Source organism: Eptatretus burgeri, chromosome 11 (genome assembly GCF_056783735.1).
Source record: "Eptatretus burgeri isolate ZD-2024b chromosome 11, Ebu_testis_v1, whole genome shotgun sequence".
Taxonomy (NCBI): domain Eukaryota; kingdom Metazoa; phylum Chordata; class Myxini; order Myxiniformes; family Myxinidae; genus Eptatretus; species Eptatretus burgeri.
Window position 1 is genome coordinate 26,093,888 of NC_140971.1, and position 10,942 is coordinate 26,104,829.

The 10,942-nt window shown below is 47.8% G+C and overlaps 1 protein-coding gene across 5 annotated transcripts in view; it reads right to left on the reverse strand.

Annotated features, from left to right (window-relative positions):
• Positions 1-8,587: 8,587 nt before the first annotated feature.
• The window catches only part of RGP1 (RGP1 partner of RAB6A GEF complex), a 26,093-nt gene continuing 23,738 nt past the window's right edge, over positions 8,588-10,942 (reverse strand). For 4 of the 5 annotated variants that reach the window (XM_085845644.1, XM_085845642.1, XM_085845641.1 and 1 more), the window contains one exon: positions 8,588-9,546. In XM_085845644.1, coding sequence (XP_085701770.1) covers positions 9,323-9,546 — 224 coding nt within the window. In that variant the 3' untranslated portion in view covers positions 8,588-9,322. The remainder of the gene's footprint in view (positions 9,547-10,942) is intronic. The other variant, XM_085845645.1, reaches the window with a different exon arrangement.

The following is a 10,942-nucleotide window of genomic DNA, read 5'->3' on the forward strand; positions in this document are numbered from 1 at the left end:
CTTTTGCTCGTTCCCTGTCGAGAGCTGTTCTTGCTCCGAGGAATGCTTTGGGTTTCGAATGACATTCTTACAAAGTGACCCTTTTTTCCACATATATAGCAGTCCACATTTCCAGCTGAACACTCACTAGTTTGATTATGAGCCGTCCACCCACAGCGATCACATTTTACTGCGGACCCCTCTTCAAAAGATAAAGCGTGGGGGGTCTTGTGGCTATTCAAACTTGTCATCTTGTTTACTGCTCCCTGATCCCGCACTACTCCGGAATGTTCATGGAGATCCAATGCGTTCTTTTGTGCCAATTCCATTGACGAAGCTATATCCAGGGTCTTGTCAAAATGCAACGTTGTTTCGGTCAGCAATCTGCGTTGGATGCGATCGTTCTTTACTCCACAGACTAACCGATCCCGTGGCATTTCCTCGAGACTACGTCCATATTCACACCGTTCAGCCAATTTACGTAAGACTGCTACACAATCCGAAATGGATTCGCCCCCTTCTTGACTGCGGACATTCAGTTTGTAGTGCTGAATAATCACTGACTGCCTCGGATTCCGGTGTTGTTCAACGACTTTAACCAGCTCCAAAAACGGGACGTCTCCCAGTTTCTTCGGTGCGAACAAGCTTGACATGAGCTTGTATGTCGGCGCACCGCAAACACTCAGCATTATGGACCGGTGTTCCTCCACACTCATGATGTCGTTCGCTGCGAAATAGTGCAAATACGTTCCACATACAGCGACCACTCTTCCTCTTTGTCTTTCAACTCTCCAATCATCCCAAATGTGGCCATGACTTCAGGAAGAGAGAATTCGGCAGTCTCCAACGCAAAATAGTTTATCCCATCTTCGTCGCCAGATGTTCAGTTCTCCCAGAACTGAAACGTGTATCAAGAGGCAAAGAGAAACACGAGTTACCAGAACGCTGACATTGTCCAACAAGATTTTAATCCGACCATCACACACACACACACACACACACACACACACACACACACACACACACACACACACACACACACACACACACACACACACACACACACACACACACACACACACACACACACCGGGCCTGGCCACGCAGGTGCAGACACAACATAGCAAAACATTACAGCAATATTCTTGAAAACTGTATAACACAAATCACCTTACCACTTCCATGAACCTCCAGTTTTGCAGTACTTGGACATGTTAAATAAGGTGGTGTATAAGACTGCATCAATGGCAGTAAATTTCTGGAAGAAATTTTTTTTTTATACGACCTTTAAAATCATTATTTTATTTCAATTCAATTATACTAGTACGGGCCCACAGGTGCGTAAGCGACGACTGGATTGGGGCATTTTTTCACCCCCCCTCTCATCCCCCCCTCTCTCGCCCCCTCTCTCGTGCCAGTACCCTCTCTCGTGGGTGAGGCGTGCCAGTATGTGCAGCTTCGTTCCTTTGCTCTCGTAAACAATGACTGGATTGGGGCATTGTTTCAATTAGATGGGACCAACCGTATCATAAATGGCCATAACTTGGGAAACACCTGGGAAACATATTCAGGTCCCCAGCGTCAATTGTGACATCATATCAAACGAAGAAGAATTGTGACGGATACTCTCTCTCACCCCCCCCCCCTTTGCTCCCCCTAGTCTCGCCCCTCCTCTCTCGCCCCCACTCTCGCCCCTCCTCTCTCCCCTCTCTTCAATTGTGACGCCCCCTCTCTCTCACCCCCTCTTTCCCTCCCCTCTCTTTCCCCCCTCTCTCCCCCTCCTCTCTCAGTAAATGTATTCACAAAAAAACAAATAAATAAATAAAGAAACATTAATTGTGACGTCAAATAAACTCCCCTTGTCTTGCCCCTCTCTCTCGCTCCTACTCTCACACCCCTCTCCCACCCCCTCTCTCACCTCCTCCTCTCGAATTGTGACGTCCCTTCTCTCTCGCCCCCCCACCCCAAACCTTGGGATTAATTAATAATTTGAACAATTAATTCGAACCTTGGAAAAAAACAGCTTTCAAACCCTGGGAAACAGCTGAAACGGATGAAGAATGATATCAAACCTTGAAAAGGCACATTTGTCCCTAACATCAATTGTGACGTCATATCCAACGAAGAAGAAGAAGAATTGTGCCGTGAATCGTGCAAGGGAATTTTTTAAATAAATAAATAAACATTAATTGTGACGTCATTCGTGATGTCATAGCACCGTGTCTTGTCATTGGTTGACAGATAAATGGCCGTAACTTGGGAACCACTCTCCGATTGATATCAAACCTCGAAAAGGCACATCCTCGGGTCCCCGGCAATATTCCTGGCAAGTTTAAATTAGATCGGACCGGCGGTCATCGAGAAACGGCAGTCGCATACAGACAGACAGACAGACAGACACACACAGAGATTGCTGGAATTATAGATAGATACCTGAACATGGCGTGGGATAAGGTGTTCTATGAACTCTCGAGTTTTGGTGTCTCAGGTCGAGCAGAAACTAGAGACAACTACAACAGCAACAATCCCATAACATGATCCTGAGCATATGATACTATAATATGTGACGTCACAGCACATAATCAATCGCGCACTCGCCCCGCAGGTGTCTAACCTGGGGTTGAATCCTGATCCAGCTATAAGCTGTCATCCCGGTGTTTCACAGGCATGGTGAGTCAATGTGTGTGCCGTCCCACGTCAGGTCAGGTATGGGAGCATGTGCCAGAACAGCGCGTCGCTGCGTCCACTTTCCGCCGGTACTCCAGGGGCCTCCGTCTGGCCATCCCCCAGGCAGATGCCAGGCCCATCCCCATCTCCTTGAGATGATGGTCAACCTGCTGCAACCATGAGGCACATGGTCGGCCCACTGGCCTCCTCCACTCATGAGACTCCCTCGCTGAGAGAATCTGGTAAGCAGGATCAGCGTCAGGAAAACGAGCCACATGTCCATACAGCCGCAACTGACGCTCACGGACTATGCAGGTAACAAATCTCATCCGAGTCTCTATCAGCAACCGCTCGTTGGATACAAAATCCGACCAGCGATAGCCAAGGATTCTCCGAAGAGACCTGGTACCAAAGGAATTAAGTCTCCATCTCAGATCCTTGGTCAGAGTCCAAGTCTCGCACCCATAGAGCAAGACTGGAAGTACCAAGGACCTGAAGACTCGGACTTTCGTCCTCCCGCACAGGTACCGGCAGCGCCACACCCCATGATCCAGTGAATCCATGACTCCCCAGGCCCGACCCAGACGTCTATTGACCTCTGACTCGCAGCAGGCAGAGACATGAATATCACTGCCAAGGTAAGTGAATCTCTCCACGACCTCAACATCCTCACCACAAACAGACACAGACAGGACAGCAGCATCCAAGATGTCACCGAAAGCCTGGATCTTAGTTTTGACCCAAGAAACCCGTAATCCCAGCGGCTCCGACTCCTCATTCAGCACCTCGAGGGCCCCCAAAAGGATGTCTAAAGTCTCCGCAAAGATGACTGCATCGTCTTCAAAATCAAGGTCCGAGATCTTGACATTCCCAAACGATGCACCGCAACTTGATCTCTCCGACATCCTCCCTAAAATCCAGTCCATACAAGTGCTGAAAAGTGTGGGGGCAAGTACACATCCCTGACGAACTCCAGTAACAACTGGAAATAAGTCAGAGGTGGTACCACCACACTTCACAGCACTCAGTACCAGAGTAGAGTTCAGACATCAGATCGATCAGTTTTGGTGGCACCCCACGAAGACCAAGAATCCTCCAGAGGACATCCCGATTCACTGAATCGAACGCTTTACAGAGATCAACATAGGCTGCAAGCAGCCCCTGCCGAAACTCTCGTCTGCGTTCGGTGAGGACACGAAGTGCAAGGATACGGTCAATCGTTGACCTCTTTGGTGTAAAGCCTGACTGCTCTGGACGCTGGTGCTCAAGCAGATGGTGGCGAACCCTATCAAGAATTATCCGAGCAAAGACCTTGCCCGGCACTGAGAGCAGCGTCACCCCTCGGTAGTTGTTGCAGTCTTGGCGATCACCCTTCCCTTTCCAGAGAGGGACAACAAGGCCCCTCTTCCAGTCAGTTGGGATGATGCCTGTGTTCCAGGCAGAGCACAAAACTGCATGCAACGACACGAGTGCAGCATTTCCACCAGCCTTGAGAAGTTCAGCATGGATGCCACAGATCCCTGGAGCTTTTCCCCGTTTCAACTGGTTCACCGCAGCCCGTGTTTCCACAAGCGAAGGTGGACCACAGTTGATTTGAGGGTCAGCAACAGGGATTGTAACACCCTTGACGTCCAACTCGACAGCTGGGGGATCAGCCTGGTACAACCGCTCAAAGTAACCGGCCCAGCGGGCCTTCACTTCAGACTCCTCTGTCAAGAGCCTACCACTCTCTGCTCGAACTGCAGTGCTCCGAGGGATGGGCTTGGATGAACGTAATGCGCGAATTCCCCTGTAAGCGGGACGAGAATCACCTGTCCACAGGTGATGCTCTACCCCCTCACAGATTCCTCACACATAGGCCTCCTTGTCCACCCTCAGTGCACGTACAGTTTTACGCCTCAGCTCCCTGTACAGCTCAGCTCTGCCATTCAGCCTGGCCCTGCGACTCTGGTCAATGGTATCCAGTGTCCCTCGAGAGACAAAATTCTTCTTTGCCCTGTGGTGAGTTCCAAGACATCCACCGGCAACATCAAGGACGGTGGGCTTGAAGGCGCTCCACAACTCTTCAGGACCCCCCAAAGCACCCAGACCCCCCAAGTGTCCACTCAGCCTGTTCGCAACTCCTCAGCTACTCTCTCATCCCTGAGCTTGGCAACATCCAGCCGAGGCTGGGATGGTACCATTCTCCAGGATTTAAGGTGCAGCTTTAGAGTTGCTACAACAAGCCTGTGGTCAGTATTGAGGAACTGAGGACTCCGGTAGACCCTGCAGTTCTGGATCAGCCTCCAACGACCGTCAATGAGGACATGGCCAATCTCCTTTGCCACACCGCCAGCGTTGGAATACCAAGTCCAGCGATGAGCTTGTGGGCGCTGAAACCATGAACCAGCCACCCTAAGTCCATGACTTCTTGCAAAGTCAAGGAACTTAGTGTTATTCTGGTTCATAGTTCCTGACCCATGGGGACCAACACACACCTCATAACCATCCCTATCAGTTCCAGTCGATGCATTGAAATCCCCCAAGACTAGAAGTGTATCTCGTCTGGGGCACTGATCAACCACAGACTCGAGTGTAGCGTAGAATGCATCCTTCACGGTGAGATCACTCGCCTCAGTCGGAGCATAAACAGAGACCAGGGAAATGACACCGAAGGAGTGACGAATCCTTAATCTCATAATACGCTCGTTGACCGGTGTTACCTCAATTATCATTGGGGTCAGCTTATTGGACACAGCTACAGCAACTTCTTGGGTATGGTAACCATCAGAGCGACCAGACCAATAGTAGGTGTAACCACCCACCATTATCTCGCCGCAATCCGGTCTCCGAACCTCAGAGAGAGCTGCAATCCCGATGTCCAAACGCTTGAGCTCAGATGATAACAGAGACAGGTGATCATCCTCTCTTAGGGATAGGACATTCCAGGCACCCACCCGAAGGGACCGCCTCAGGTTAACCCAAGGAGACCGCCGTCTGGTGGACGACACCTCAGCACCACTCCGACACACTCTCCCGCAATCTGACCCAGGGATGTTACCCCGTGGTTTCCCTCCGATCAAAGATTGGGGGTCCCGAAGGCTTTGCCCCAATCCCGTCATCCGGTGAGCTGCCCTGCGAAGGGAAGCTGCACAGGAGGTACTCCCACGGAGTGGGTTTTCAGATTTTTTTGCGTTTTTACGTTTTGCGGAATGAAGGGTTTTACGGTGGCCGGAGTGCAAATCCTGCCACCAACCTCCTAATAAGAAGTAACCCAACTGCAGGAGGACGTCCACAGACACAGTTGGGCACTAGATATGGATGGCCGTTGGCTCACAAGGAGCTCCTCCGCCCTTTGACAGGTTTTGTTTTTAATCCTGCTGGGTGTCCATATCCAAACACCCTCCTCACCACAAAACCTGGTGGGGGAGACGGTTTAGTCGCCGACAACCCGACCATGGAACAGGTTAGTACAGGTTTACATGGTACCTGTAGCAGGTCACAGATCGAACCTGACCTGACTGACACGGATGGACGGATGGACGGATGGACGTTAAACTGGGCGTCCCATCTGCCGGCATTAGTTGGTGGACATTAGAGCCCATGGTGTCTGTAAGATAAGTAGGAGTCTGGTGTTAGGCCATCCGGATCAACGGAAGTCTGTTTATTATTTTTGTGTCGGTCCTTCAGGACAACCAACAATAACAACACCACTGTGGTTGCTTCAGAATTGCAGGCACTTCAATCGTACATGACGGTGTCCTCAAAAATTAAGTGAGCTATTAGGCCCCATATTGTCCATTGTCCCTGTACACTTTTGTGCCATGCGATTCATGTTGGACCGAAGTTCACGAATGTCAGAAATGTTCAAATGTATGTTCCAACATTTGCCAAAGTGGGCTTAGCGCTCTGCTGGGATGGGGTTTATCTGTGCTCGAGCTTCTAATTATTGAAATACAAGTGAGGAAGCAGCAACATGTACCATTTTTATCCCCCGCCGCGTGGTGGAAGGGGGACATTGTTGTCACCCGGGTCGTCCGTCCAGCTGTCCGTCCGTCCGTCTGGCTGGCTGGACGTCAACATTTATAGCTGTGAGTGCGATAACTCATAAACTGTTCGCCATATCGATTTGAAATTTGGGTCACACATGTACCACCTGAAAAGGAAGAACCCTCTTGATTTTGGGCGTGGCCGGATCCAAGATGGCCGACTGGGGCGGTCGTCCGTCCGTCCATCCGGCTGGCTGGGCGTCAACATTTATAGCTGTGAGTGCGATAACTCATAAACTGTTCGCCATATCTATTTGAAATTTGAGTCACACATGTACCACCTGAAAAGGAAGAATCCTATTGATTTTGGGCGTGGCCGGATCCAAGATGGCCGACTGGGGCGGCCATCTTGAAAAAAATTTTTGGTAATAAATGGAAAAACGCTTATTTGATTTCAATTATTTTTCATCTCTAACATCTCTGATGGGTATATTTAAAGTATTTGGTTTAACTTTGCCAAAATCAGAATTGAACCACCGGACGACCAAACGATCAGATCGGATGCTCAAACCATCTGGTTATTTGAGCAATTGTGGATATTTATTTTCTCTGCAAGAGTGAGGCTCATGGAAGAGTGAGGTGATGGAGGGTAAAATGGCAACATACTGACAGCAGCGTGTGGAGACACAACCATGAGAGTGAGAGAGAGAGACAGAGGCAGAGAGACACAGAAACAGTCAATTGCAAATAAGAGGGCTGCTTAGGTGGGTTTCATGCAAGCAGTGCACCGCCTCATACCACCCCTCTCTCCATCATTTTCTACCCCCATACATTACAGTGTCCTCTGATAGACTTGTACATAGGACATTGTTCTCCTTCTTATTACAGCAGATGAAACTTCTTCCAACATTTTTTATGCTTATACCACCGCCTGCCTCTGATGAGGTCTGTGCCGATTCACATTTCCCCTTTTCAAACTCTCAACCACTTTCTCATTGTTGAGCTGGTGCGCTGCTCTTGTACTCACATTCACCTCTCCTGGAACAACTTGATGCATTATCATCATCTTTCCATCCACACTTTCATTCCCAAGATGACTTCACCTTTTTCGTTCTTTGTCACTGTTGCTTTTTTTTTTTGGGGGGGGGGGGAGAGGTTTACAGTGATTTCTCACTTCAAGCAACTGTATATTTTTAAAAGTTTGGCAATCGTGTGTTAGAACCTTTGCAAATTGCCTGCAATACCTGGCTGTTGTGAGGGTGCAACCTTAACACCTGGCTTTAGTGTGCATTGTTTTGCTACTGAGGGATCAATGCCACAGAATATAGATTGATGCAGGCCCACTGATAAGGACTGGAATCTGCACAGTATTTGACCAGGGAATACTTTCACAAAAGTTTACTTCATCTCCTGTATGGGTTTATCCCATCCTGTCTTGTGGCTATCCCACCCATCCTCTCAGGCCTAGTACACTGAATCCTGTTGTGAGCAAACTTGGTCACTCCATAAAGCTCAAAACAAGTAAGTGTCCAACTTTGGCGAGCCAGAGTACATAACCTTGCAAATCTCAAAGCTGAACACGCCAACCTGTCTCCTTCCTTTAAGTCATGGTGGCACCTTCTCAAATTCGTCTCTGGTGTACGCTCCCCTCCATCTTCTCCCTCACCTCAACGATAGCGCAGAATGTTTTTACTCCGTTTCCCTCCAAGTCTCATACCCATCCTGTTCTGTAGCCCTCGTTTGGTAGTTGTGATCACCATACACTTTGTGTCCTTACCCATTAACTTAGAGAAAGTTTTGTCCAGCGTCAACAGTGCTGTTGTACATCCATTCCCTGTCCATAACTCCACACACCCTTTCGTAGTTTGTAAACCCGCTGCACTTGGTCATTTAACTTCTATATGAGTCTAGACCCGTTTATTAAAAATGATGATCTTCGATGAAAATATTGGCAAGAAAAAAACGACAGACAGTTCATTTTACAATTTTCATCACAGCGTGCCTTTACATCATTTCAACACATTTTTACACAGGTGCTCAGTATATGCTTCAGTTAAACCGTATTAACAACTTCAAGGCCTGATGTTTCAGCTCAAAACAATATCATCAATAAATTATATTCTTCATTATAATTACATAGACTAATTTGAGTATAAGAAAGGGAGGAGGAGGAGATTTCCAGAAAGCACAATATTGAGGTGCAGATCTTAAAGAAAACTGCACCAAACAAAGCAGGATATGAACATCTCTGCTGGCAATAGAAAAGGTGAGATAAAAAGGCAGTTGACATGGAAATGACATGTCAGCGTCTGCAAGTTACAGACACTTGACACTGCAAGCAGCGTCTGAAGAAAGACATCAAAACGGAAAAAAATCACAACCCTTAAGTCCAGGGTGGAAATCAAAGGACACGTCCAGTCGAGTATGTGGGCACTAAATTGAGTTTAAGTAAATAGAGACAAGTGTTGTACAAAATGGCACAGAGAACAATACGAGCATCTAATACTTGGTCTGGTCGTCTCAGCGCTCGCCTTAAGATTCAGTTAAAGCAAGTTCCACCTTCAATGATATGATCTTCTTATGTTCCTGTCCTTCTGGTATTATATTTACAAGCTCCTCCAGGAATTTAAATTTGTGAGGCAGCAGTTCTCATATATCAGGAAGTCCTCAATAGGAAACCCCAAGCAGAGCAATGCAGTGAGGGATGTTCAGATGGAGATAGAGGTGAAAGTGGGAAGCTGGCACACAGTTCCAGCCTGCAGAGGGTTGCTAGGTAACACAGTGATGGGCAAGTCCCAACTGAGGGTGTCGGCTTCAACCATTTCGGGACTGTGCCAAACACGACTTTCATGCTCGTCCATGTCGAAGCTCGGCACTTCTTTTGGCTCAGAAGCCACGATAAACTGGAAATGCAAGCGCCATTTGAGTGCAACTGCAGATAAAATGAGGGAGAGGAGGTGGGGGCAAATCAAAAAGGCAAGAAACACATTAATGTTGATATATATTTGTGTGATTGTGGTGGTTCTTTTTGGGCAGTCAACCAAGACACAAAGCTCACATTTAAGTGTTTTGAAGTTTGGATATTCAACCACGAGACACTTAGCTCACATTTAAAAGTGTTTTGGAGTTTGGATATTTTACTCGTTTTTTTTGATCATTGGGCAACACATAGCAGACTCGGTGATGTAATGTTAGAGCATCTGCTCCGAGTCTGGGAGATCGGTGGTTCTAACCTTGGCCGAGTCATTAGCAAATACTTGAAAAATGGTACGTGCTGCTTCATTGCTTGACATTCAGCATTTAAAACGATAGAGCAAGGAAAAAACCCAAAAGGTTGGTATCCATGGAGAGGAGGAAATCCCTCCTTAGGAAATTTACCGCTGAATGTGGTGAGTAAAGCGAGACCATTGTTGTGACGTCGCTGGTACCCAGAGTTCCCCGGGAAGTGACTGTACTTCCTCCAAGCTCCGTGGCTATGTTTGCCTTGTCTAATAGTCCTGTATTGTCTCTTGTATTCATCTGCATGTCCATCTGTGCGAGATGTGTGTGTGTGGCAGCTCCACTAGGAGCCTTAGATCCTGTAAAAATAAAATGTGCTGGAGAACAATGATGTGCTATGGTGAAGCAAAAAACATAGTGATGTTTTTCATTTCTTCAATATCTGACTTTGTTCTGAATGGCACAGCCTTGGCATATTGCAGCTTATTGCACTGAGTTTGCTAATGACCAGAGTTTGATTTCTTCCCTCATTTCAAGTGCCATTCTCCTGATCATGGTAACGTGAAGTAGTTACATTTGAGGGGGGGCTGGGTTCGATAATACTTGAGAACAGATAGAAGTGTATAGAGTAGCATGGTCTGTGTACGAGTAGTTAGCCCATCTCAATGTGATTAAGTAGGGACATGTCAGCTTAAGGATTGTCTTGTTTGAATGTGTACCATAAAGGGGATGTTGTGCAGTAATAATTAATTAGGGATTATGTTTAAGGAATTGTACGTATAACCCCTTTGTACTGTCTCACTGGGTGGAATTGGGTGGCCTTGGGGCTCTGCCAGGAAAGAGAGAGAGGGGGGGGCGGAGCTATGGACCATCAGGGCTGGAGCTATGGATGCTCCAAGGGGCGGAGTGTCGTCCATATAGAGAGAGAGCGGAGGATCCTGGATTGCATGGGTGCGGTGGCCTGAGAGGGATCGTGACTCGGAGGAGAGTCTGGAAAAAGGATCGTGGTCTGAGGGGCCTGTGAAGAGATTTCTGAGGAGAACTGACTGGGAGAAGGATCGTCGACAGTGAGGAGAGTTTTCTCTGAGGAGAGCTCTGAGAAAATCGTC